General features: G+C 41.4%; 1 protein-coding gene across 1 annotated transcript in view; it reads left to right on the top strand.

The window, feature by feature from the left end:
* LOC106583020 (receptor-type tyrosine-protein phosphatase gamma) overlaps positions 1-27,749 on the top strand; it is a 287,378-nt gene that overhangs the window by 188,626 nt on the left and 71,003 nt on the right. The window contains exon 4 of the mRNA XM_014166758.3: positions 12,772-12,920. Within this exon, the coding sequence (XP_014022233.1) occupies positions 12,772-12,920 (149 nt within the window). The remainder of the gene's footprint in view (positions 1-12,771; positions 12,921-27,749) is intronic.

Genomic DNA, 27,749 nt, shown 5'->3' with positions numbered 1-27,749 from the left:
TAGGCTACATACACAGACTGCTGACAGGAATCAATCAATCAAATGTATTTATGAAGCCCTTTTTATATCAGCAGATGTCACAAAGTGCCATACAGAAACCCAGCCTAAAACCCCAAAGAGCAAGCACTGCTAATGTAGAAGCACAGAACATACACATGGACAGCTTAAGCTCTATGGCTGGCTGGCATACATGTAGTGAAGGAATGGGATGAAATGTGCATTGATCTAAATATCCTTATGCTGTACAGGGCCTACAGTGCCAGACCATTTTCTTAGGTTTAATTTGCTCTGTAAACATGGACTTACTTTGGAGAGTACATTACTTTATTAAAGGCCCACCCTCATCACATGATCACCCCATTCAATTTGCCAAGCAGCTCCTCCTAAATGGCTCTTTACAAAAAGTGACCACACGTCCCAACTTGCAACTAATCATTGGTTTAGAAGACAAAATAAGAGTGACAATGTGATTCTAGCCTATTGAAACACACAGAGCAGACCATCCCCCTCCCCAAACCCCCTTGCTGCACACCTAAACCCTATTTTTATTTACATTGTGAGGTCATTTGAATGGGATGACGATGTGACGATAGTGGGCCTTTAAACAGTTAGTTCAGATTAAATCTATAGAGGTCTTTACACAGCTAGATCCATTGATACACCTATGCTGCTTCGTCTTACCCAGACCATCTGTGAGCCATAGCTCTATTAAAATATATTGTTGGCCTCTTTACCCTCCTCTAATCCTCCCATCCCTGTGTTCATGGGGCTCTACCTGCCTCTAGGGGTGTGTATTATGTCTGGGCTGGCACACACATCTTTAATTTCTCGTTAGGTGACAAATGACACAAGGTTCTGGATCATAGGTGTTTTTGATCTGGTTAAATTCTGAGTTTCTGTTTTAGCCATTTATCAGTTGACCATTTTTCTTGGAACCTAAGGGTTAACTTGTGTTCGATCATGTTCAGATTGCATCTTAACTCCTTAAAGTTGGAATCAGCTAGTCGTCGGCGACCCTCAGGTCGCACCTCTTCTTTTGTTATTTCATTTTGAACGAAACCCAACACTTACCTCTTTTTCTCACTTCTTATCACTTCTTCTCTTTTCTGGTCGAGTTGATGCAGATCCAAGACTAATGATGATGATACTTGTTCAGTAGAACATTTCTGAATATGTTGTCCCTGCTACCACAACTGTTTATCTGCAACTAGCTAGCAGCTGACTACTCTACTGTTTTACGTTCTACCTCTCTCACGCACGCTCATTTCAGTTGTACAACCTAGTCAGTTGTGCAACTGACTAGGTATCCCCATTTCCCTTTCCTTTCCCTCTCATGCCCAAGTGCTCTCTCTCGCATCTTTGCACTCGCCCACTCACAACCATAGATTGAATATCTAAACAACAGAAGAAGCGTAGAGAAGCCTGGGGTCATGGACGACTTGCTGATTACCAGTTAAAATAATTAATTGAGTTCATTTGTCCAGGGGTACAGTGCCTTGCAAAAGTTTTCATCCCCCTTGGCGTTTTTCCTATTTTGTTGCATTACAACCTGTAATTTAAATTTATTTTTATTTGGATTTCATGTAATGGACATACACAAAATAGTCCAAATTGGTGAAGTGAAATGAAAAAATTACTTGTTTCAAAAAATTCTAAAAAATTAAAAACGGAAAAGTGGTGTGTGCATATGTATTCACCCCCTTTGCTATGAAGCCCCTAAATAAGATCTGGTGCAACCAATTACCTTCAGAAGTCACATAATTAATAAAATAAAGTCCACCTGTGTGCAATCTAAGTGTCACATGATCTGTCACATGATCTCATTATATATTCACCTGTTCTGAAGGCCCCAGAGTCTGCAACACCACCATAGCACACCAACATCAAAACCTCAACCCAACTGTAAACTATGGTGGAGAGAGCATCATGGTTTGGGGCTGCTTTGCCTCCTCAGGGCCTGGACAGCTTGCTGTCATCGACGGAAAAATGAATTCCCAAGTTAATCAAGACATTTTGCAGGAGAATGTAAGGCTATCTGTCCGCCAATTGAAGCTCAACAGAAGTTAGGTGATGCAACAGGACAACAACCCAAAAGGCAGAAGTAAATCAACAACAGAATGGCTTGAACAGAAGAAAATACACCTTCTGGAGTGACCCAGACAGTCCTGACCTCAACCCGACTGAGATGCTGTGGCACGACCTCAAGAGAGTGGTTCACACCAGACATCCCAAGAATATTGTGGAACTGAAAGAGTTTTGTAAAGAGGAATGGTCCAAAATTCCTCCTGACCGTCTGATCCATAACTACAGAAAACATTTGGTTGAGGTTATTGCTGCCAAAGGAGGGTCAGCCAGTTATTAAATCCAAGGGTTCACATACTTTTCCCAACCTGCACTGTGAATGTTTACACGGTGTGTTCAATAAAGACATGAAAAATTATAATTGTGTGTTATTAGTTTAAGAAGACTGTGTTCGTCTATTGTTGTCACTTGGATGAAGATAAGATTTTTTTTTATGACCAATTTATGCAGAAATCCAGGTAATTCTAAAGGGTTCACATGCTTTTTCTTCCCACTGTAGCCTATTATCAGTAAGGCTGAATGTGATATTTCTCTCCACACTCCACTAAAGGTATTTGTCAAATGTGTGGTCAAGGTTTACGATTAATTCAAAGCCAATTCAGAAACAAATTTCTAGTGCAAATTGAACAAACTAGATCATGTACCTATTGAATGTAGTATGTTCATACGTTAATTATTCAAGAAAATATATTTTTGTTAAATATATAGGCTTTTTTTTAACATAATACAAACCTGTGTGTCAGCCATTCTTTCACTGAGGAGAGCAAAAAGCCTCTCCTCATCCTAATTTCTGTCTCTGCTGCCTTCCTCTGCATGTCCATCCTCTTCCCATGGCTCTTCCTCTACCCCTGCCTCTCCCTGTCCATCTTCTGGCTCTGGCTCAACCCCTGCCTCTTGTCCTGCTGGTCTGACTGCCATCAACATTGTCCAACAAAACCTGCGCATACATTGAATCACGTTAGATGTCCTGCTATGTGGGATACTTTCTTACATGCATTGGCTATTGCAAAACAATTTGACAAGGTTGAGTCACGTATACTCCCTCTCCGGCCTCTAGGTCATCAGGCTTCTGATTATCCCGCACACCTGTCCCCATCATCTCGCGCACCTGCGCCTCATGACACTCACCTGGACTCCATCACCTCCTTGATTATCTTCCCAATATCTGTCACTCCCCTTGGTTCTTTCTTCAGGTGTTATTGGCTCTGTTTTCATGTGGGTGCGTTGTTTGTGTTTCGTGGTCATTGTTTCTTTTATTTATTAAAACCTCACTCACTGAACTTGCTTCCCGACTCTCAGCTCACTCGTTACAGGTTGAAACTATTGCAACTAGCTACAGCTGCAATAGTGTCAAACTAGCTGTGGTTTATCAAACGTCAGCAAGGCTAGCAAGGGAACCGACAGAACACATCACAGAAAGTTGACAAATTGAAAGTACAACGTTGTGATATGGTTTAACATAAGTTGCGATATGGTTTAACGTTATATTTCACCTCATCACCCGACATTCTGTGTCTCCAGTGGTTAGCTAGTGAACTGTTGCTGTAGCCGTATGAAATGGCTGGCTAGCTATGTCTATGTAAACAAATCCACACGTGACTCTAGGCTTGTTGAGAAAGGGGGTGGGGGAGGGAAGGAGGAGAATTGTTTTAAAATAGCCTGTTGTAATTTGCCAAGCTTCCACAACATGGGAGAAAAATAGGCATATCTCCTTTAAAATCACACTTTATATATACATTTGGGTAGTTTAAAAACATGTAGAGCAGTCCAATACAATATTTGTGGTAGGAGTGGATTTGAGCGTTTAGGTGATGTCTCCATATTAGTGAATCTATCACTGGTACAGATGAAAACCTGAAAAAGCTGTTTTTGGACATCTGCATTCAGCTCTTATAGCATCTCATGGATGTTCCCTGTCTAAGACAGGTATTTTTCACAATTTCTATCTGTCACAAAGATGGATCGTCCTCTCTTTCTGCCTACAAATGTAGTTGAAATGCTTGTGGGAGCGAGGGCCACAGGTGGCTGGCGTCAGTATTGACAGCAGTCACAACAAGGCCAGATGTCCTATTACAGGGTCTCTCTGCAGACCTGAGGAAACAAATGTCCCAGTGTGATTTCTGTATTGCCAGATATTTGATTTTATGAATCTCTCTGGACACGATGTGTCATGTATGAACTGGTGTTGTCCCTGGTCCATCTCTCCCAAATGGTGAACCTTAATGGACCCCTGTATCTGCTTTTAAAATGGTGGGCACATACGTACATCTTGTATAACATGTAATCCCACTCTCTGTGAATGATCTATTGAGTTCCTCTTAAACTGTTCTATCATATAATGAAGATCTTATAGCCCATGAAGCTTGCCATATTTCTATCAAGGCTAACACTGGTGTTATTTTCTGCTCCCTCTCTAGTAGTCAGTGAGTGAGTGAATGGCCCATACACATTCCTCAATGTAGTGTAGTGAGGGGAGGTGGGGGGGGAAAGCTTGTTGTTTAGATGAAAGAGCATCAGGTTCATCTGATGGGGTACTGTACGTCTTCTCAGCAGTTTATTAGCATCCCTGTCGTCACTCAGTGTTAGAGAGAAGACTCGGAGAAAAAGAGAGAGACTCAACTCATTCAGCATGAGAAATGTCTGTCCCTGATCGCGTGGTGTTTTTCCAAGACTCTGATGGCCACAGCCGTCTCTTCCCAAGGCCACGGTGTGTTAAAAGATGAGTGCCACCCCTGAGCTGTCTGCTCTGCAGGCATGGTGGGGGAGCACCGGTGTAGTACAGGTTAGTACAGCACGTTAGCGTAGCAGTGGCGCAGCCCACCGAGTCAAATAAAGTGCTAACACAAACAACAGCTGCGGAACGAAATAGCGCACAGCTTCTTATCTCTGCTTACTCCATAATGCATGCCTAACAAGACAAATGTCCTCTTGTTGTGCCATGCATTATTTATACAGTACATTCTCCACTATTTATAAATGACAGCTGAGCATCTGTGAAGTAATCACCTGAAGGGGGTGGCTGATGAACAGTGTAGTAAACCAGGAAGGAAGGGGTAAGCATCTCTGAATAATGGATGCTTCAATCAGCTTCTTCTCAAAGTCCTCATACTTCTGTGAAAACTGTAGCCTCGGCTGAACTCTAATCCTTTCACCTTGAAGCAGGAAGTCATTATATGTCTCACGGCCAGAAGAATAGTAACAGGGTTTTTGAGAGGGAGAGGAGGGCGGCTGGAAGGATGAAGGGAGAATACTTTCACAGAATCGTATCAAATAAACCTTTTAAGAAATTCATGAGGACTTGGAGTCTTCAAGTCTTGAAGAAATATTTGCATTGATCAAGGCTTTATATCCATATCAGCCCCCTGTTTTCACACACTGCAGTCCAAGGTCTCGCTGGCTTAGCGTCTAATTCCTGCTCGCCTGTTAGCGTTCCCAAACACTGGCTCCCATCGCTAATGAAACTCCCAGGACCTGCCTTCCCCTCGCATGCTGGATTAGGACGCTGAATCAACAAAAGGCAAAAACAAATGATGAAAATAGAGAGCAAGAAATGTGTTTTTTATCCCTGCCTTGCTCTGAGCGCTAATGTAAACTGCCATGTCATCCCTTCCGCTAGCCTGTTAGCATAAACCGTAACCATAAAATGAGACTAAACGTAGCAGCAATACAGTGGAGTGTATTTAGCTTAGCCACAGTGGTAGTCTCCCTCCACATCACCTTTCTCTGCTTTGAGTCCCATGCAATAGATGCTAAGCAACACCTTAAGCACACTATGCATTGTTAATCCCTCAGCTTTGATTTGACTGCCATTTGTAGTCTCAGTGGTATTATGAGGTATGCCAAGAAGGCCAGGCTCCCACAGGAGGCCTTACTACTTAGTGTAACCTTAGCATCCTGGATGCAGACTGGTAGAATTTCAGTGGGAGTGCCAACAACCTTGTAAAAGCACCAGGCAACACATCTCTTAAAATCTCCAATATCTCCCAGAGGAAACAAACTACACAAGGAGAGGAAATAAACTGTGATAGACCAGCCAATTGTTCAAGGGTCAAAGACTTTGGCAGAGTATCCGACCTGAGAAATGTCAAACTAAGTCAATGTATTTAAAAGGCCTAGTGTATTTAGTTTGACATGTCTCAAGTTTCAGACTTTGCTGAAGATGTTAGGATGACAAACAGGCCACTTGAGTGCTTCTTCGAAATGGGACAGAAATCTCCTGTGAATGGAGGAGTAAAAACGATTCTGAAATTCAATGACAGTAAGACATCGGTTTGACAGTGGGAGCATTTATTTAAGGTCATATTGGTTAATTAAATGTGGGTTTTTTCAGACAAATTTGTGAATCCCAAAAATGTACCCCTCTGTCAATTCCCACTTTATTTCAACAAGAGGATGATTAAATAACAATGGACTTATAGAGACAATTAGAAGTGGCTGAGAAGATACAGTGCCTTCAGAAAGTATTCACATTTTGTTGTGTTACAGCCTGAATTCAAAATGTATTTAAAAAAAAAAATCTCACCCATCTACATACAATACACCATAATGACAATGTGAAAACATGTTTTTATAAATGTTTACAAATGTATTGAAAATTCAATATAGAAATGTCTAATTTACATAACTATTCACACCCCTGAGTCAATACTTTATTGGCAGCGATTACAACTGTGTCTTTTGGGGTAAGTCTCTAAAAACGTTGCACACCTGGATTGCACAATATCAGCACATTATTCTTAAAAAAATTCTTCAAGATCTGTCAAGTTGATTGTTGGTCATTGCTAGACAGCCATTTTCAAGTCTTGATTGTGGCGGCCAGGTCATCTGATGCAGCATTCCATCACGCTCCTTCCTGGTCAAATAGCCCTTACACAGCCTGGAGGTGTGTTGAGTCATTGTCCTGTTGAAAAACAAATGATAGTCCCACTCCACTAAGCGCAAACCAGATGGGATGACATATCGCTGCAGAATGCTGTGGTAACCATGCTGGTTAAGTGTGCCTCTAAATCACTAGCAATGCACCCCCACACCATCACACCTACTAATCCATGCTTCACGGTGGGAACCACACATGCAGAGATCATCCGTTCACCTACTCTGCATCTCACAAAGACACAAAAATCTCAAATTTGGACTCATCAGACCAAAGGAAAGATTTCCACTGGTCTAATGTCCATTGCTTGTGTATCTTGGTCCAAGCAAGTCTCTTCTTCTTATTGGTGTTGTGGTTTCTTTGCAGCAGTTCGATCATGAAGGCCTGATTCACGCAGTCTCCTCTGAATAGTTGATGTTGACATGTGTTTGTTACTTGAACTCTGTGAAGCATTTATTTGGGCTGCAATTTCTGAGCCTGGTAACTAATGAACTTATACTCTGCAGCAGATGTAACTCTGGGTCTTCTTTTCCTGTGGTGGTCCTCATGAGAGCCAGTTTCATCATAGCTCTTGGTGTTTTTTGCGACTGCACTTGAAGAAACTTTCAAAGTTCTTGACATTTTTTGGGATTGACTGACCTTCATGTCTTAAAGTAATGATGGACTGTAATTTTTATTTGCTTATTGTAGATATCTTTGCGGTAATAGGAACTTGGTCTTTTACCAAATAGGGCTATCTTCTGTAAACCACCCCGACCTTTTCACAACACAACTGATTGTCTAAAACGCATAGAGAAGGAAAGAAATTCCACAAGTTAACTTTTAACAAGGCACACTTGTTAATTGAAATGCATTCCAGGTGACTTTCTCATGATGCTGGTTGAGAGAATGCCAAGAGTGTGCAAAGCTGTCATCAAGGCAAAGGGTGGCTACTTTGAAGAATCTCAAATGTAAAGTATATTTTGATTTGTTTAACACTTTTTTGGTTATTACATGATTCCATGTGTTATTTCATAGTTTTGATGACTTAACTATTATTCTACAGTGTAGAAAATAGTAAAAATTAAGAAAAACCATTGAATGAGTAGGTGTGTTCAAACTTTTGACTGATACTGTAAGTCAAAACTGTAACTTGGCCATTCAGGAACATTCAGTGTCGTTTTGGTAAGCAACTCTAGTGTACGTTTGGCCTTGTGTTTTTGGTTATTGTCCTGCTGGAAGGTGAATTTGTCTCCCAGTGTATGTTGGAAAGCAGACAACCAAATTTGTGATACTTTACAGCCTTATTCTAAAATGGATTAAATTCATTTTTTTCCAACTATCTGGATAAATTTGATAGGGTTTATTTAATCTTCCTTCGTTAGATTCTAGCTCATCTTGCTCTGGCTAGCATTAGTTGTTGATCTTGTTGTTGATGTGCATAACTGAGGGAGAGAGAGCCTACCTTTTCATGGTTGTTTGATTAATAGCAATAAGTTCCAAAATGCAAGAGGACTCAAATTAACTGAAATTGTATTTGTCACATTTTCCGAATACAACAACCATGAAATGCTTATTTACAAGCCCTTAAACCAACAATGCAGTTCAAGAAATAGAGGTAAGAAAATACTTTCTAAATAAACTAAGGTATAAAATAAAATAAAAAATAACACAATAAAATAACAATAACGAGGTTATGTACAGGGGGTACCGGTACCGAGTCAATGTGCAAGGGTACAGGTTATTCGAGGTAATTTGTACATAAAGTGACTACAGTATGCATAGATAATAAACAGTGAGTAGCAGCAGTGTAAAACAAAGCGGGGGTTAATTGATTAATTGTTTAGCTGTCTTATGGCTTGGGGTTAGAAGCTGTTAAGGAGTCTTTTGGAACCTAGACTTGGCACTCCGGTACCGCTTGCCTTCCTCTGACACCGCCTAGTATAGAGGTCCTGGATGGCAGGAAGTTTGGCCCCAGTGATGTACTGGGTACCGTACGCACTACCCTCTGTATTACCTCACGGTCAGATGCCGAGCAGTTGCCATACCAAGCAGTGATGCAACCGGTCAGGATGCTCTCGATGGTGCAGCTGTATAACTTTTTGAGGATCTGGGGACCCATGCCAAATCTTTTCAGTCCCCTGAGTGGGAAAAGGTGTTGTCGTGCCCTCTTCACGACTGTCTTGGTATGTTTGGACCATGATAGTTTGTTGGTGATGTGGACACAAAAGAACTTGAAACTCTCGACCCGCTCCACTACAGCCCCGTCGACGTTAATGGGGGACTGTTCGGACCTCCTATTCCTGTAGTCCGCGATCAGCTCCTTTGTCTTGCTCACATTGAGGGAGAGGTTGTTGTCCTGGCACCATACTGCCAGGTCTCTGACCTCCTCCCTATAAGCTGTCTCATTGTTGATGGTAATCAGGCCTAACACTGTTGTGTCAGCAGTAAACTTAATGACGGTGTTGGAGTCGTGTTTGGCCATGCATTTGTGGGTGAACAGGGAGTACAGGAGGAGACTAAGCACACACCCCTGAGGATCAGCGTGGCAAATGTGTTGTTGCCTACCCTTACCACCTGGATGCGGCCCATCAGGAAGACCAGGATCCAGTTGCAGAGGGAGGTGTTTAGTCCTGAGGTCCTTAGCTTAGTGATGAGCATGAAGGGCACTATGGTGTTGAACCCTGAGCTGTAGTCAATTAACAGCATTATCACATAGGTGTTTCTTTTGTCCAGGTGGGAAAGTGTATTGTGGAGTGCGATCGAGATTACGTCATCTGTGGATCTGTTGGGGCGGTATGCGAATTGGAGTGGGTCTAGGATTTCCGGGATGATGGTGTTGATGTGAGCCATGACCAGCTTTTCAAAACACTTCATGGCTACCGACGTGAGTGCTACAGGGCAGTAGTCATTTAGGCAGGTTAACTTCGCTTTCTTGGGCACAGGGACTGTGGTGGTCTGCTTGAAAACATGTAGGTATTACAGACTTGGTTGAAAATGTCAGTGAAGACACTTGCCAGATGGTCCGTGCATGCTCTGAGAACACGTCCTGGTAATCCGTCTAGCCCTGCGTCCTTCTGAATGTTGACCTCTTTAAAGGTCTTGCTCACATCGGCTACAGAGAGCATGATCACACAGTCATCCAGAACAGCTGGTGCTCTCATGCATGCTTTAATGTTGCTTGCCTCGAAGCAAGCATAAAAGGCATTTAGCTCGTCTGGTAAGCTTGAGTCACTGGGCAGCTCGCGGCTGGGTTTCCCTTTGTAGTCCGTAATAGTTTGCAAGCTCTCCCATGGTATTGACATATTTGCAGATATCCATTCAGGTGTATTTTGTGAATTTTGGTGAATGCGTTCTCATGATCTAATGTCATGCTGGTGCAACTGCATGACATTAAAGTGAATGATGGCAGGCCTGTGTGGCAAATTACTTGTTTGTATTAACCTCTATGGGCTAGGTGGGACGCAAGCGTCCCACCCGTGGTGCACTCCATCAACAGCAGGTGCATTTCAAGAGCGGCAAATTTGAATCCAAATAAATGTCAAAATTCAAATTTTTCAAACATACAACTATTTTACACCCTTTGAAAGATAAACATCTCCTTAATCTAACCACGTTTTACGATTTCAAAAAGGTTTTACGGCGAAAGCATAAATTTAGAGTATGTTAGGACAGTACATTTACAAGAGTTGTGTGTAATGTTTTGTCAATTCAAAGACAGGGTCACCAAAACCATAAAACCAGCTAAAATGATGCACTAACCTTTTACAATCTCCATCAGATGACACTCCTAGGACATTATGTTAGACAATGCATGCATTTTTAGTTCTATCAAGTTCATATTTATATCCAAAAACAGCGTTTTACTATGGCATTGATGTTGAGGAAATCGTTTCCCTCCAATAACCGGCAGTCAAGTCAGCACCACAAATTAAATAATTAAAATTAGAAAACATTGGTAAAATATTATATTGTCATTTAAAGAATTATAGATTTACATCTCTTGAACGCAATCAACTTGCCAGATTTAAAAATAACCTTACTGGGAAATCACACTTTGCAATAATCTGAGCACTGCGCCCAGAAAAATACGCGTTGCGATACAGACTAGACGTCATGTTGGGGAGATCTAAAATCGAAAATACTATGTAAATAATCCATTACCTTTGATTCTCTTCATCAGATGTCACTTCCAGGTATCACAGGTCCATAACGAATGTAGTTTTGTTCAAAAAAGCTCATCATTTATGTCCAAAAATCTCCGTCTTGTTAGCACATGATCTAAGCCAGCCGGACTTCTCGTCATGAACGAGGGGAAACAATATATTTACGTTCGTTCAAACATGTCAAACGTTGTATAGCATAAATCATTAGGGCCTTTTTTAACCAGAACATGAATAATATTCAAGGTGGACGAATGCATTCTCTTTTATAACGTATTGGAACGAGGGTACCCAACATGAACTCGCGCGCCAGGTGTCTAATGGGCCATCATCGTTCCATGGCTCTTGTTCGGTCAGATCTCCCTCCAGAAGACTCAAAACACTTTGTAAAGGCTGGTGACATCTAGTGGAAGCAATAGGAAGTGCCAAAATATTCCTCAGCCCCTGTGTTTTTCAATGGCATAGGTTTAAAGGTAATACAACACATCAGGTATCCACTTCCTGTCAGAAAATGTCTCAGGGTTTTGCCTGCCAAATGAGTTCTGTTATACTCACAGACACCATTCAAACAGTTTTAGAAACTTTAGAGTGTTTTCTATCCATATATAATAAGTATATGCATATTCTAGTTACTGGGTAGGATTAGTAACCAGATTAAATCGGGTACATTTTTTTATCCAGCCGTGCAAATACTGCCCCCTAGCCCTAACAGGTTTTAAGGCCTACTCTAGCTCTGATTGGCTATGGTGCTCCGGTCTGTGTAGACTCTGGTCCTGGACGAGACAGATGTTTTTATTAGATTTTATTTACTGCAGTGTCTATTAAATGTCCGAACGCACGGACGTTTCCCACTCTATATTGCTATAGAATGCTCACAAATGCCTTGGTATACGTAATTCCCAAACATTCTAAGAATTTATGAAAACGTGAAAGTGACCATATCTATGTGCTCGCTTGTCATATTATTCTTGGGGGTGTATATGAACAGATTTTAATTAGATTTAATGTTGCTAAAATGCTGTCAGTTCTTTAAGGCGAGGCATCACACCTTAATTGGGTCTTTTTTCCTCCTGATTCATATCACATTGACCTTTTACCAGTTGAATATAGACACCAATATAAGGCCTTTTTGTATTACAACTTTTCTGAAATATTGTATAAAAATATGCAATGAGGCAATAAGAGCGTCTGCTAAATGACTAAAATGTAAAATGTAAATATGTGCATATTTGCATATACTGCAATTCTATTTTTCTAGTCACTGGATGAAGTCAGCCTAAATATTTTGGTTTCATTTTGTTAAGACACTCCAGGACCAGACTTTTTCCATATTTCTATCTGTAAAATACTAAACTGCATTTTTAGCTCATATTTCCAACGAAAATGTTATCTAGAAGAAACATTAAAGAACATATCAACAATTTCCTCTATACAGTATCTAAGAATAACCACACAAAATGTGGTGAATGCAAAAGCTCAGAAAAAGTAGTTGGTGTGAATCTGACTGGTGTTTGTTCTGTCTTGTTTATACAATTTGCAATAATTCATGATAAGTTTAGCTAATTCGTAAGTACTTTTTTGTTATGTTCCTTCAGTGTGTGAACATTATGAAGTGTGATAATATGGTGACTCTCTCTCTCTCTCTCTCTCTCTCTCTCTCTCTCTCTCTCTCAGTGGCCATCATGCTGAAGGATGACTACTTTGTGCGTGGTGCAGGCCTCCCAGGGCGTTTTAAGGCTGAGAAGGTGGAGTTCCACTGGGGCCAGAGCAATGGATCAGATGGCTCTGAACACAGCATCAATGGCAGGAGGTTCCCAGTGGAGGTGAGAGGGAGGGGTCTGCCCCCACATCTGGGTAGGGGAGGTTGGTTGGGGAAGTGGGTGGGGGGGGGTCTCTGGGGTCGTCTGGGGAGATAGAGGGGATTATACGACGTGGTAAACAAAATGGATAGGAAATATGGGAGAAAGGAGAGGGAATGGGAACATCAGGATGAATATAGTGGAGGCGAGGATTCTACAAAACCCCAGTGTATGAATGAGGACCAGTGGGGGTAGGAGACAGCCTCCTGTCAAGATGGGGTAGAGTAGAGGGTGGTTCCCATATTGATCTGACAGGACATAATGTGGAGCAGCTTAGAGACAGCTTTAAGATCCAGTAAAAAATTGCAAGTGATCCCTCAACCCGACGGCCAAGTGAGTTGTGTCCCTTGGATGGCAAAATGTCACTCTTTCTTCTGTTTGGTTTCATCGGAACCTCAGCAGCCTCTGCTGTCCTTAGCCAACAGATGAATATCATTTGACATTTGGTGGATTTGGCTGGTATTGGCAGTTTGAAATTATTTAAATTTTATGTTGTCATTTTTTAAATGTTTTATTCGTCCAATAAAGTTGATGCACTGTGTAAAAGGCCTAGAAATTCAGAGAAAGCCTTGGAAATTCATGCTGCATCTTATTGCATTTACATTTTCATGTTCCACGCATTGCAAAACTGATCGATGAAAAGCCAAAGTCCCTCTTCTGTTATACTGATGGGTTCTTGAATGATTCAATATGTATGATTTGCGGTGTAGTCCACTCTGTTGATGTCCATCCTGATGCAGAATAGAATGTCCTAGCCCAATAGGCGTGTGACTCAGTTCTGTGAGAATTACTGTGGTGAATGCAAATGAGTGCTTCCAACTCCCCCTGCTCATGTCCTTATCTGTGAGAGAGAGAGAGAGAGAGAGAGAGGAGAGAGAGAGAGAGAGAGAGAGAGGAGAGAGAGAGAGAGAATACAGAGCTGTTGAAGGAAAAAGAACGTACTTTGGAAAAAGTGCATAATTAACACACGGTTAAGGAGAGCGATTGTGTCTAAGAGGTAATTAAAGATGTCAGTGGCAGGGCAGAGTCTGGGTATGTGCATGCTTCGTCCATCCGTGCATGCCTGTGTGTGTTCCTGTGTGTAATTGTGTGTGCGTGGGCACCCCGTTGCCGTCATGCTTTGCTGTGCTAGTCATTATATGTTTCCAGCTAATGGTACATTACCTTTGTATGTCACAGGTGCTGTGCTGACCTGTATTACAGGAGAGTGCTCTGCTTTCCTTTTGGCAGGAAAACAGCAGTGATAATATACATTTTCATGACAGTCAGTGTTGGTTTTGTTGAATTGTTTTGAAGGCAGAAGATTAAAAGTGACAGTTTTTTTCTCTCTAGACACTACAATGGATATTAATTCACAGGTAGACAGTGGCTTGGTAGCCAAATGTGTACTCAACACACCGGGTCTCTCAATCATATGTTGATGTAGCAAAAGATTTCTTCATGACTGGAAATTGCCAATGACAAGGTTTAGTCTGGGAAATACCCTACACCCTAGGTGGTTTTGCAGAGACATTACTTTAAAATGTGGGTCTCGTTAAATTGGTTAGTGCTAAATCTCTGCTTCTCCCTCTTGAGCTGACCTGAATTCAGTCGCTCTGGTTTTCCCCACTGTGGTCGTACAGCCTGGGATCAAGTATAGCGTTTGATGGACAAAAGCTCAAGCTTTTTTTACTTAAAAAAAAAAAATTATCATAGTAATGTGCCCTTATATACTTAGCCCATTTTAAATGATCATAGTAATGTTCCCTTGTATACTTAGCCCATTTTAAATGATCATAGTAATGTGCCCTTATATACTTAGCCCATTTTAAATGATCATAGTAATGTGCCCTTATATACTTAGCCCATTTTAAATTATCCATTTTGATCCTCATTATGTACAACCCAGTATTTTCTTCAATGTCACTGGCCATTTAGAACATTACAGTAATACTGAGAGAGAGAGAGAGAGAGAGAGAGAGAGAGAGAGAGAGAGAGAGAGAGAGAGAGAGAACCCTTAGACAAGGCCCTCAATTGCAAGGGGAAAGACACTCCACCTGCAACAGAGAAAAACAACCCCATTGACATTGACTAATGATAAATAGTAGTACTTGTAGCTGATTATACGCATCTGTGGTGAGCTGCTTTCTTCCACTTCCGCTTCTTATCCCTTCTCTTTTTTCCCTATGTGAAGCCAACAGCTCAGTGCGTGCATGTGTGCGTGCGTGTGTGTTTGGGCACTTTCTAGTCTTGGCTTTTGTTATTGGTCCTTTAAGTAGCACTCTATCCAATGGAATGAGAGATAAGCTGGGCATAAAAGGCATGTAAGCTCTGGCCTCTTAAGGAAGGTTAATCAAAGACTGGAGAAAAATAGCAAAACAGCATTGTTACATGTTTGTGAGGTCATTTTTGTTGTTCCACTCTCAGATAGTATAATATGTGTCAAGGAGAGAAAGAGAGAGGGCACAGTTATAAAGAATGAAAGTAAAAGAACAAAAGAAAGAAAAGCCCTCTCGGTGCCTTAATGAACAGTAGTGCTAGTATGGTTAGTGCTAACAGAAAGACAGATTGCAGCCTGTACTGTAACTATGGCCTGATGTCCTTGGTGACTGTCACTAGAAGGCCCTGGTCTGAGGCTGAGCCCACTCCTATGAATACTCATGAGGCCACTGCTGTCAACACAGAGGAGATTTGCTGCAAAATGCTGCTCTCATTTCGTAAAGTCCTCTTGATAAATAATTTATGATTTACAAGCCTTGCCATTTAGTAATTGTTCTCTAATAAGCTCCTTCAATGGCGTGATTAAGTGGGGGCCTGCTCCCTTCCTACCTGCTGTTTTAACTGTGAAACACTGGTTAACATGCAAAACACAACCAGGCAGGAATGAAGCACAGCTTTCCATCTACCGTACCATTCAAAAGTTTGGACACACCTACTCATTCGAGGGTTTTTCTGTTTTTCTACTATTTTCTTCATTGTAGAATAATAGTGAAGACATCAAAACTATGAAATAACACATATGGAAACATGTAGTAACCAAAAAAGTGTTAAACAAATCAAAGTATATTTTATATTTGAGATTCTTAAAAGTAGCCACCCTTTGCCTTGATGACAGCTTTGCACACTCTTGGTATTCTCTCAACCAGCTTCATGAGGAAGTCACCTGGAATGCATTTCAATTAACAGGTGGGCCTTGTTAACCTCTCTGGCTTGCGTCCCACCCTAATCAACAGCCAGTGAAATCGCGTCACGCTAAATGCAAAACCTCATAAATGCTATAACTTCAATTTCTCAAACATATGACTATTTTACACCGTTTTATAGATACACCTCTCTTGAATCGAACCACGTTGTCCGATTTCAAAAAGGCTTTACAGCAAAAGCAAAACATTAGATTATGTCAGCAGAGTACCCAGCCAGAAATAATCACACAGCCATTTTCAAAGCAACTAGCATGCATCACAAATACCCAAAACACAGCTAAATGCAGCACTAACCTTTGACAACCTTCATCAGATGACACTCCTAGGACATCATGTTACACAACACATGCATTTTTTGTTCGATAAAGTTCATAGTTATATATAAAAACAGTATTTTACATCGGCGCATGACCTTCAGAAAATCTTTTGCCTCAAATGCTTCCGGTTTATTAGCGCTACAATTTACAAAATTACTATTCGAAAACATTGTTAAAATGTAATATTGTCATTCAAAGACTTATAGATTATCATGTCTTGAATGCCATCTCTTTGCCAGATTTAAAAATAACTTTACTGGGAAATCACACTTTGCAATAAACGACGTGGTATGCCCAGAAAAATAGTCTAGGCTATACATGTTTTGAGCCATCTTGGAATGATCAACCATCAAAAATACTATTGTAAATAATCCCTTACCTTTGATTATCTTTATCAGAAGGCACTTCTAGGAATCCCAGGTCCATAACAAATGTAGTTTTGTTCAAAAAAGTTAATAATTTATGTCCCAATAGCGTTAGCGCGCTCCGAAGGCTAGTGAAAATGTACTGTCTGCGTCTGACTTGTCGTCAGGAATGAGCAAAAAAAATATATTTAAGTTCGTTCAAACATGTTAAACGTTGTATAACATAAATCTTTAGGGGCTTTTTCAACCAGGGCTTCAATAATATTCCATTGGGATGGTTGCATTGTCTTTCAAATGTTTCGAAAAGGGAGAGTACCCATGGGCGCCGACGTCACAATGGTAATGGCCCATTTCCTGTGACAAAGGTAAACATCCTCTCTTTCAGTCAATTTTGATGGTGGGAGGCTCAAAACACTTTGTAAAGACCGGGGACATCTAGTGGAAGCTTTAGGAAGTGCTAAATGAATCGCAAGCCACTGTGTGTTTCAATGGCAAATGTTTGAAGTGATATCCACACATCAGATTTCAGTTTCCTGTCAGGATTTGTCTCAGGGTTTTGACTGCCATATGAGTTCTGTTATACTCACAGACACCATTCAAACAGTTTTAGAAACTTTAGGGTGTTTTCTATCCAAAGCCAATAATTATATGCATATTCTAGTTACTGGGCAGGAGTAGTAACCAGATTAAATCGGGTACGTTTTTTATCCAGCCGTGTCAATACTGCCCCCTAGCCCTAACAGGTTAACCTGTTAGGGCTAGGGGGCAGCATTTGCACATCTGGATAAAAAAATGTACCCGATTTAATCTGGTTACTAATCCTACCCAGTAACTAGAATATGCATATACTTATTATATATGGATAGAAAACACTCTAAAGTTTCTAAAACTGTTTGAATGGTGTCTGTGAGTATAACAGAACTCATTTGGCAGGCAAAACCCTGAGACATTTTCTGACAGGAAGTGGATACCTGATGTGTTGTATTGACTTTAAACCTATCCCATTGAAAAACACAGGGGCTGAGGAATATTTTGGCACTTCCTATTGCTTCCACTAGATGTCACCAGCCTTTACAAAGTGTTTTGAGTCTTCTGGAGGGAGATCTGACCGAACAAGAGCCATGGAACGATGATGTCCCATTAGACACCTGGCGCGCGAGTTCATGTTGGGTACCCTCGTTCCAATACGTTATAAAAGAGTATGCATTCGTCCACCTTGAATATTATTCATGTTCTGGTTAAAAAAGGCCCTAATGATTTATGCTATACAACGTTTGACATGTTTGAACGAACGGAAATATATTTTTTCCCCTCGTTCATGACGAGAAGTCCGGCTGGCTTAGATCATGTGCTAACAAGACAGAGATTTTTGGACATAAATGATGAGCTTTTTTGAACAAAACTACATTCGTTATGGACCTGTGATACCTGGAAGTGACATCTGATGAAGAGAATCAAAGGTAATGGATTATTTACATAGTATTTTCGATTTTAGATCTCCCCAACATGACGTCTAGTCTGTATCGCAACGCGTATTTTTCTGGGCGCAGTGCTCAGATTATTGCAAAGTGTGATTTCCCAGTAAGGTTATTTTTAAATCTGGCAAGTTGATTGCGTTCAAGAGATGTAAATCTATAATTCTTTAAATGACAATATAATATTTTACCAATGTTTTCTAATTTTAATTATTTAATTTGTGACGCTGACTTGACTGCCGGTTATTGGAGGGAAACGATTTCCTCAACATCAATGCCATAGTAAAACGCTGTTTTTGGATATAAATATGAACTTGATAGAACAAAAAATGCATGCATTGTCTAACATAATGTCCTAGGAGTGTCATCTGATGGAGATTGTAAAAGGTTAGTGCATCATTTTAGCTGGTTTTATGGTTTTGGTGACCCTGTCTTTGACTTGACAAAACATTACACACAACTCTTGTAAATGTACTGTCCTAACATACTCTAAATTTATGCTTTCGCCGTAAAACCTTTTTGAAATCGTAAAACGTGGTTAAATTAAGGAGATGTTTATCTTTCAAAGGGTGTAAAATAGTTGTATGTTTGAAAAATTTGAATTTTGACATTTATTTGGATTCAAATTTGCCGCTCTTGAAATGCACCTGCTGTTGATGGAGTGCACCACGGGTGGCACGCTAGCGTCCCACCTAGCCCATAGAGGTTAAAAGATATTTTATGGAATTTCTTTCCTTCTTAATGCGTTTGAGCCAATCAGTTGTGTTGTGACAAGGTATTGTATTGTATTTATTATGGATCCCCATTAGCTGCTGCCAAGGCAGCAACTACTCTTCATGGGGTCAGCAAAATTAAGGCAGGTTATACAATTTTAAAAACATTACAATTCATTCACAGATTTCACAACACACTGTGTTCCCTCAGACCCCTACTCCAACACTACCACATATATACAGTACAAAATCCTTGTGAACGTGTGTGTATAGTGTGTATGTTATTGTGTGTGTGTATGCAAGTGTCTGTGCCTATGTTTGTGTTGCTTCACAGTCCCCACTGTTCCATAAGGTGTTTTTTTATCTGTTTTTTAAATCAAATTTTACTGCTTGTGTGAGTTACTTGATGTGGAATAGAGTTCCCTGTAGTCATGGCTTTATGTAGTACTGTGCTTCTTCCATAGTCTGTTAGAGACCTCTTATGGCATGTCTTGTGGGGTGTGCATGGGTTTCCAAGCTGTGCGCCAGTAGTTCAAACAGACAGCTCGGTGCATTCAACATCTCAATACCTCTCATAAACACAAGTAGTGATGAAGTCAATCTCTCTTCCATTTTGAGCCAGGAGAGATTGACATGCGTATTATTAATATTAGCTCTCTGTGTACATCCAAGGGCCAGCCGTGCTGCCCTGTTCTTAACCACTTGCAAATTTCCTAAGTCCATTTTTGTGGCATCTGACCACACGACTGAAAAGTAGTCCAGGTGCGACAAAACTAGGGCCTGTAGGACCTGCCTTGTTGACAGTGCTGTCAAGAAGGTAGAGCAGCGCTTTGTCATGGACATACTTCTCCCCAACTTAGCTACTGTTGTATCAATATGTTTGGCCACGACAGTTCACAATCCAGGGTAACTCTAAGCAGTTTAGTCATCTCAACTTGCTCAATTTCCACATTATTTATTGCAATAATTAGTTGAGGATTGGGTTTAGTGAGTATTTTGTTCCAAATACAATGCTTTTAGGTTTAGAAATATTTAGGGCTAACTTATTCCTTGTCACCCACTCTGAAACTAACTGCAGCTCTTTGTTGAGTGTTGCAGTCATTTCAGTCGCTGTAGTAGCTGACGTGTATATTGTTGAGTCATCCGCATACATAGACACTCTGGCTTTCCTCAAAGTCAGTGGCATGTCGTTAGTAAAGATTGAAAAAAGTAAGGGGCCTACTAGACAGCTCCCTTGGGGAATTCCTGTTTCTAACTGGATTATGTTGGAGAGGCTTCCATTAAAGTACACCCTCTGTGTTCTGTTAGATAAGTAACTCTTTATCCACATTATAGCAGGGAATGTAAAGCCATAACACATACGTTTTGCCAGCAGCAGACTATGATCGATAATGTCAAAAGCCGCACTCAAGTCTGACATGACAGCCCCCACAATCTTTTTATAATCAATTTCTCTCAACCAATCATCAGTCATTTGTGTAAGTGCTGTGCTTGTTGAATGTCCTTCTCTATAAGCATGCTGAAAGTTTTTTGTCAATTTGTTTACTGTAAAATAGCATTGTACTGGTCAAACACTATTCTTTTCCAAAAGTTTACTAATGGTTGGTTACAGTCGGCGATTTGAGCCAGTAAAGGGGAATTTACTATTCGTAGGTAGCGGAATGACTTTTGCTTCCCAAGAAGGAGAGGTAGGGGTGGTATACAGAAGATAGCCCTATTTGGTAAAATACCAATTCCATATTACGGGAAGAACAGCTCAAATAAGCAAAGAGAAACGAAAGTCCATCATTACTTTAAGACATGAAGGTCAGTCAATCCGGAAACTTTGAAAGTTTCTTCAAGTGCAGTCGCAAAAACCATCAAGAGCTATGATGAAACTGGCTCTCATGAGGACCGCCACAGGAAAGGAAGACCCAGAGTTACCTCTGCTGCAGAGGATAAGTTCATTAGAGTTACCAGCCTCAGAAATTGCAGCCCAAATAAATGCTTCACAGAGTTCAAGGAACAGACACATCTCAACATCAACTGTTCAGAGAAGACTGCGTGAATCAGGCCTTCATGGTCTAATTGCTGCAAAGAAACCACTACTAAAGGACACCAATAAGAAGAAGAGACTTGCTTGTGCCAAAAAACATGAGGAATGGACATTAGACCCTTGGAAATCTGTCCTTTGATCTGATGAGTCCAAATTTGAGATTTTTGTGTCTTTGTGAGACGCAGAGTAGGTGAACGGAGGATCTCCACATGTGTGGTTCCCACCGTAAATCATGGAGGAGGAGGTGTGATGGTGTGGGGGTGCTTTGCTGGTGACAGTCTGTGATTTATTTAGAATTTAAGGCACACTTAACCAGCATGACTACCACAGCATTCGGCAGCAATATGCCATTCTATCTGTTTTACGCTTAGTGGGACTATCACTAGTTTTTCAACAGGACAATGACCCAACACACCTCCATACTGTGTAAGGGCTATTTGACCAAGAAGGAGAGTGATGGAATGCTGCATCAAATGACTTATCCTCCCCAATCACCCGACCTCAACCCAATTGAGATGATTTGGACCGCAGAGTGAAGGAAAAGCTGCCAACAAGTGCTCAGCATATCTGGGAACTCCTTCAAGACTGTTGGTAAAGCATTCCAGGTGAAGCTGGTTGAGAGAGTGTACAAAGCTGTCATCAAGGCAAAGGGTGGCTACTTTGAAAAATCTGTTTAACAATTTTTTGGTTAGTACATGATTCCATATGTGTTATTTCATAGTTTTGATGTCTTCGCTATTTTTCTACAATGTAATTTTTTTTTCAAATAAAGAAAAACCCTTGAATAAGTAGGTGTGTCCAAACTTTTGACTGGCACTGTATATCCATCAACTACTGTGTCTTACCTGCTCCTATCTGATGAAACTATCACATCCCTACCCTCAGTCTCTGAATGGATTCCGTAAATATTTGGCTTCATAAATAAATTATGCATAGAGTTAGAGGCCTTCAGGGTTCAAATATTTGGACCTGTTCCAAAATGGACCAGGGGCTATCCCATCTGGACCCGATATGCATACATTTATTATTAAAATATAGAGACCTGTGGACAATTAGACCCGTTACGTATAGACCTGGTCAGATCCAGACCCATTCAAGTGAGAGAGCAGAACAAAATTACATTTTTAATCTAGGAGCTGATAAAGCGCAAATGAGAGGAGGTAGAGCGAGGTGATGCTCTAGCAGGGGCAATGCTGTGTGTTTAGGCTGCTGTGAGTGTGAGCGAGTGACACGGAACAGGGAGGAGGGAGGGAGAGACTAGAGACAGCAACCAACCAAGCCGACTCGTACTATAGTAGACTATAGCTGCCATAGCTAGGTTATTTATCATACAATATGATTACGTAGTACCTGTCTTGACTGCATCAAACCGGGAGTAAATAGTTAAGCTTGCTAGGCTAATAGAGGCTGAATGCACTTTCTCGTCCTACACAGTTACAAAACAATAACTATTCCATTCAGAATATGAAGTAGCAGCCTACCTGTTGGCTCTTGATCATTGTAGCCTATCCTTCTTTAACTGATTAGATGGCTCCTAACTTTTGCCCCTCACAGAGTTTCTATGATTGTAGCCTATTGTCTCTTTGATGACTTATGATTGGCCAACAATAAAAACAAGCTACACGTGCCACTTTTGTGAAAAGAGCAACAGTATAAATGATACAATTTCTCAATTTCTCTTTCTACTGCAACAGTCGCATTCAAAACTAGGTTTAACACAATGTCAGAATGACCTCACATTAAGTTATTACAGTATCTTTCATTGCAGGGACAGCTCTCTGTTCAGAGAGGAAGTCCTCCAACTGTAATATCACACATCTGCTCCCGTGTTGTAAGGTGGTTAGAGTGAGTGTTCCAGCTCTATCTCTCCATGCCCTGTTGGCACCCTGGAGCAAGTGATTTCACTGCTATCTCAGTCTCACTGAGGTGCTAAGCTTTCCATTCTATCAAGCCTAACCTGGCCTAGCCTCTTCCTCCTTTTTCCACCCTCTTCCTCCTTGCTCGCCCTCCTCCCAGGCTGGTCATGATAAACAAGAGGAAGGAGGGACGAGGGGATGAGTCTGTGGGCCCCAGATCCAGCTGTGATGGCACACGCACACACACACACACACACACACACACACACACACACACACACACACACACACACACACACACACACACACACACACACACACACACACACACACACACACACACACACACACACACACACACACACACACACACACACACACACACACACATACACTCTGATACACACACACTATGGTGCTGAAAGTATCAAAGATATGAGATTTTATTTCCGTCTAATCTTTTTGCAGTGGGGGAAACAGAAAGTGCTATCCTGGCCTAAATTACCTTGGGCCCGATTCCGACCTGAGTTAAGCACGCATAAATGAAACTTATTTCACCTTGAACTTAAGCATGAGCATAGTGTGCTATTGACCTGCTATTTGTTTTGGGTGGAGATTGAATAAATGAAGGTGTGGTGGAGGTGTGTCTACAGATACGTCGGTTTCTGACCTTGAATTGATTCCATAATAATTCCACCACATTTATGTGCGAGGAAACCATGAATAAGTGGAAAAATCTATTTCTTTCAATTGATCCCTAATATTTTGAACTCGTTCTGTCGATATATTTTATTAAGTCTGTTGACAAAATTCGAACTAAAAGGTAAACCGTATTTAAAGGGATGGCTTAAGATAAATGTACTAAAAACCCTATTGAATGAACACTCCACAAGAAACTCTGTTGGCCAGCAACTGGGAGGGTTTTCAGTAGTTGAATTACATTTATTCAGCAAGTGCAAGTGAACCACACCTGCAAAGCCCGTTATACACCTTCATAAGGTAAGTCTGAATACCAACTATTTAGAAGTATGTAGGAAAGGCGTGCATAAGAAAGGCGTAATTTCCTATGTCGGAATCGGGCCCCTGGTGAATAGTGATAACCCTGTGTATTCTCTCATGTACTCTATCTGTATGTTTGGTAGTGGTGTGTAGGGTACATTTGTGTCTAGTTGTGTTGATATTTGCGCAAAAACAATCACTGGGCCGTTCTCTTTTATTTCCAATGTTTTCATCTTTTTATTTGTCTGTAACTTTGACTTGAGAAGTTGTTTGTGGGTTTCATATTTGTACCTGGTCCATTTCCCTGTCACTGTGGGCCTCTGGTTTATGCTGTGTTATCACAGTTCTGTGAAATTGCTCTTATTCCCCTCTCCTCTTATCCAACGCTGTTTGCTTGAAGCTCACCAGCACTGTAAGACAATGGAACACTACAAATCTAGATCTTGCTACGGTAATGCTAACATGTAGGGATAGATATTGATCGGTACGCTGGTTCTATTTTCAGTGCCAGTGGATACTCTGAGCACATTTAGTGTAACCTTGCCAGAATGCCCACGCTTCAGTTATGCTAGAACCCTTCCACGTCTTGGCAACACAGAAACCTATGATACTGTGCATGGCTATATAATTACTAAGATTTGTTTGTGGGTTTAGGTGTGCGCGTGTGTGGGCAAACAATCAAAGAAATAGCGTGCAGTCTATGCCAGGCTTCAGAAGTTGCAATCTGCTGTCTGTGTAATGTACAGTCAGAGGAAATGAGTGGCATGGCAATAAAAAAACATGTCAGGGAGAGGAAGCTGAACAAGATGTCCAAAGAGGAAATGAAGAACAATGGCTTTATTGTTGAGAGAGTGAGAGAAAGAGTGGAGGATAGACCAGTCGGCTTAGAGCTACGGTTTTAGTGGACTGAGAGGAGGTTTTATAGCAGTGAGATAAATAGTGAAGCACTTGAGTGACGAGTAGGGTACTGGAGTCCCAGACTCACCATGTTCAGATTCTCAGTATCTCTGTGCAAATTCGAGAACGGACATTGACTATATCCAAACGTCTTGCACAGTGATATCAAAGTCAAAATATTATCATTTTCAACAATTAGTATTATTTTGGTTGGATTCAGAGAGAGGGAATAGCCTAAGTGGTATTCTTATTTACCGTCATGCTGGGCCTCTCTCTATCACTTTTCGTATCCCTCTCCTCTATTTCTCTTCTCCTTCTTTCTCTCTCTCTCTCCCTTTCACCCACTATTTCTAAAAATCTATCTCTCCTCTCTCTTTCTCTCTCTCCCTCTCTCTCGCTCCCTTTCTTGGCAGCTACATTCCATTAAACCTTCAAAGATAACTGATGACTGCCATGCTGAGGTCCTTTTTTTTCTTTCTCTCTATTTTATTTATGATTGGCCTCCCTCTGGATAGGAAGGCGTGCAATTCCTAACATAATGTTATATTTCCTGGCCTGTCCTCAGTGACACAGAAAAACACAACCATTCTTTAAAAGCCCAATGCTACTGTACCTAGAGGGCAAATAGATGTTGTCCCAGTTCTGGGCTGGCTTGATACCATTTTTAGTAATCTCGTTTCAGATACAGGCTTCCGCTTTTTGTTTTCTCAAAAGCAATATTTTCCAGATTTTATGAGAAAGCAATACCCCCGAAATTGAAAAATGAGGGACCAACATTCTAACATTTCTCATGTAATGCATTTCAATTGGGTTTTAAGACAGATTGCAAAGGGCTCCACACACCAAACATGTTTAATATCCCAGCTAGTGGTCCTGTATTGTACAAATTGTAGTGAGGGAGATGAGAGGTAGCTTTGGTGCCACCGGTGCCTTTCGTAGGCTGGCTACACATGACCTTTTTGATGGACATCCATTTGTGAGAATTGAACAGAGCTAGGTCTTAACCCCCATGGATTGCTCAGCCATGTCCTAAATCCCATTGGAGAGCTCAGGCAGTATGAAGCACAGCATCAAAACACCTCCTTGATGTGCTCTCGCCCCAACAAGGACACATAGTGAAGCACATCCTGTCTGTCTGTCGTTGGTTACTTCCCAGCACAAGGCTTGTGATTCAGCCTCAGATCTTCCATGGTCCCAGCGGGTGATAGCAGAGCAGAGCACTACCCAGTCTTGGTGCACGTCAGGAGGGACACAGCTCCAACTTTGTATCCACTTCAAAGTGGAAGAACACAGAGGCTACTGTATTTTTTTTCTGTCAGCCCAAACATTGCAATACTTTTTTTTGTTATACCACTGTAGGACATGTGTATGATACATGTGACTCGTGTGATGTGTGCTTCAGGGATAACAGCCCTAACGTCAGTGGAGAGCAGATATCCCTCCAAACAGAACATTAAACACTATCACTTTGTTCTATTATATGGCTTTGAAACCAGTGGTTTCTGTGTTAACTCTCTTTCAACAGTCAAGCTCATTAGATATTTGATGAGCCTGTTTAGCTTTTAGCACCACGAGTCAGTTTTACATCTTTGAAGGAAGTCTGTTTGTTTTTGTCAAGCTCAAGTAGGCCACTATCTCTTTCTTAATGAGCCAGAATGTCCATATTAATATTTCAGTCCTATTTGCAGAGAAAATACCCCCTCCCTATACAAACGCACGTGCGCAAGCACACACACGCACACACACACACACACACACACACACACACACACACACACACACACACACACACACACACACACACACACACACACACACACACACACACACACACACACACACACACACACCCCCCTAACAGTTGTGTAATTTTCAGACCATGGGAGGCACCACCATGTCTCGTTCTGTCTCATTATCAGAATCCCCAGTCTCTATCAGCCTCACTATTTATCTCTTTAGCTCAGAACTAGTGGACAATTCAAAACCACTCCTTCCACTCTCTGTTCCCCTCCCTCTTTCCATCTGTGTCCCACACTCTCTTCCACCCTCGTCCCAGCGCTCTTTCTCTATCTCCTCCCCCTGTCTTGCTGGGCCTTGGGCTGACATAGCATTGTGACAGAAGTAGATGTGAGGTTGAATCTCAGCATGCTGGCTGCTCAGTCTCCTCAGTGTAGGGCAGGATAGGAGCTGCCATATACAGAACATACAGTACACACTGGTGCACAACCATGATTAATATTCCTTCCACAGTTTGGCAGATAAATCACACTCACGCCTCACTGCATTTTGTCTTTTCAGCATGTAGGACATGCTCCGAGTAAACATTCCACCTGTCTATACAGCAGACATGCTTGGTTTATGTGAAATGGCCTTGTCCTCTTCTTTCTCCTTTCCCATCTCTTCTTGGTGTCCTTTCTCTCTCTCTCCCTTTGTCCTCTTCTCTCTCTCCTCAGTCTTCAGAAGCTCTGAGCCTGTGTGGTGTTATTACCATTTATATTAATAGTGTCAAGCGCTATGCGCCTGGAACGTGTCCTTAGCCGCTCACACGTCTTTTTCTCTCTCCAAGTGGTCCGTAAACTCTAAAACATTTTCAGATGTGTCTGTTGGATTCACAGGATGGGCTATCCGCTCAGTAAGTAGCAAAGGCTTGAATTGTCTCGTTTGTGCTGGAGAAAGGGGCAAATTGGGCTGTGCTGTCAGACACAAGCAGAGGGAGAAAAGGTTGGAGAGATTGAGGGGTGGAGAAGAGGGGAGGGGGGACGTGTGCATGCGTGTTGCATGGGTGTGTTGGCTAGATGGATGGGAAATCTTTGGGAAGCGCTCCCAGGGCTCTGGCCACTCGTTTATCTCCCTCCTTCCTTCACATTGATGGCTGTTGTTCTAAAGGATAAAGTGTGGAGGTGGATAAACGCAGCCTGTCAGTCAAAGCCAGCATAGTGAGGGATGGAGGGGCC

Source organism: Salmo salar, chromosome 22 (genome assembly GCF_965601325.2).
Source record: "Salmo salar chromosome 22, fSalSal1, whole genome shotgun sequence".
In the NCBI taxonomy this organism is placed as follows: Eukaryota; Metazoa; Chordata; class Actinopteri; order Salmoniformes; family Salmonidae; genus Salmo; species Salmo salar.
The sequence above is the reverse complement of the archived record's forward strand: the minus strand, read 5'-3'. Positions and strand labels throughout refer to the sequence as shown.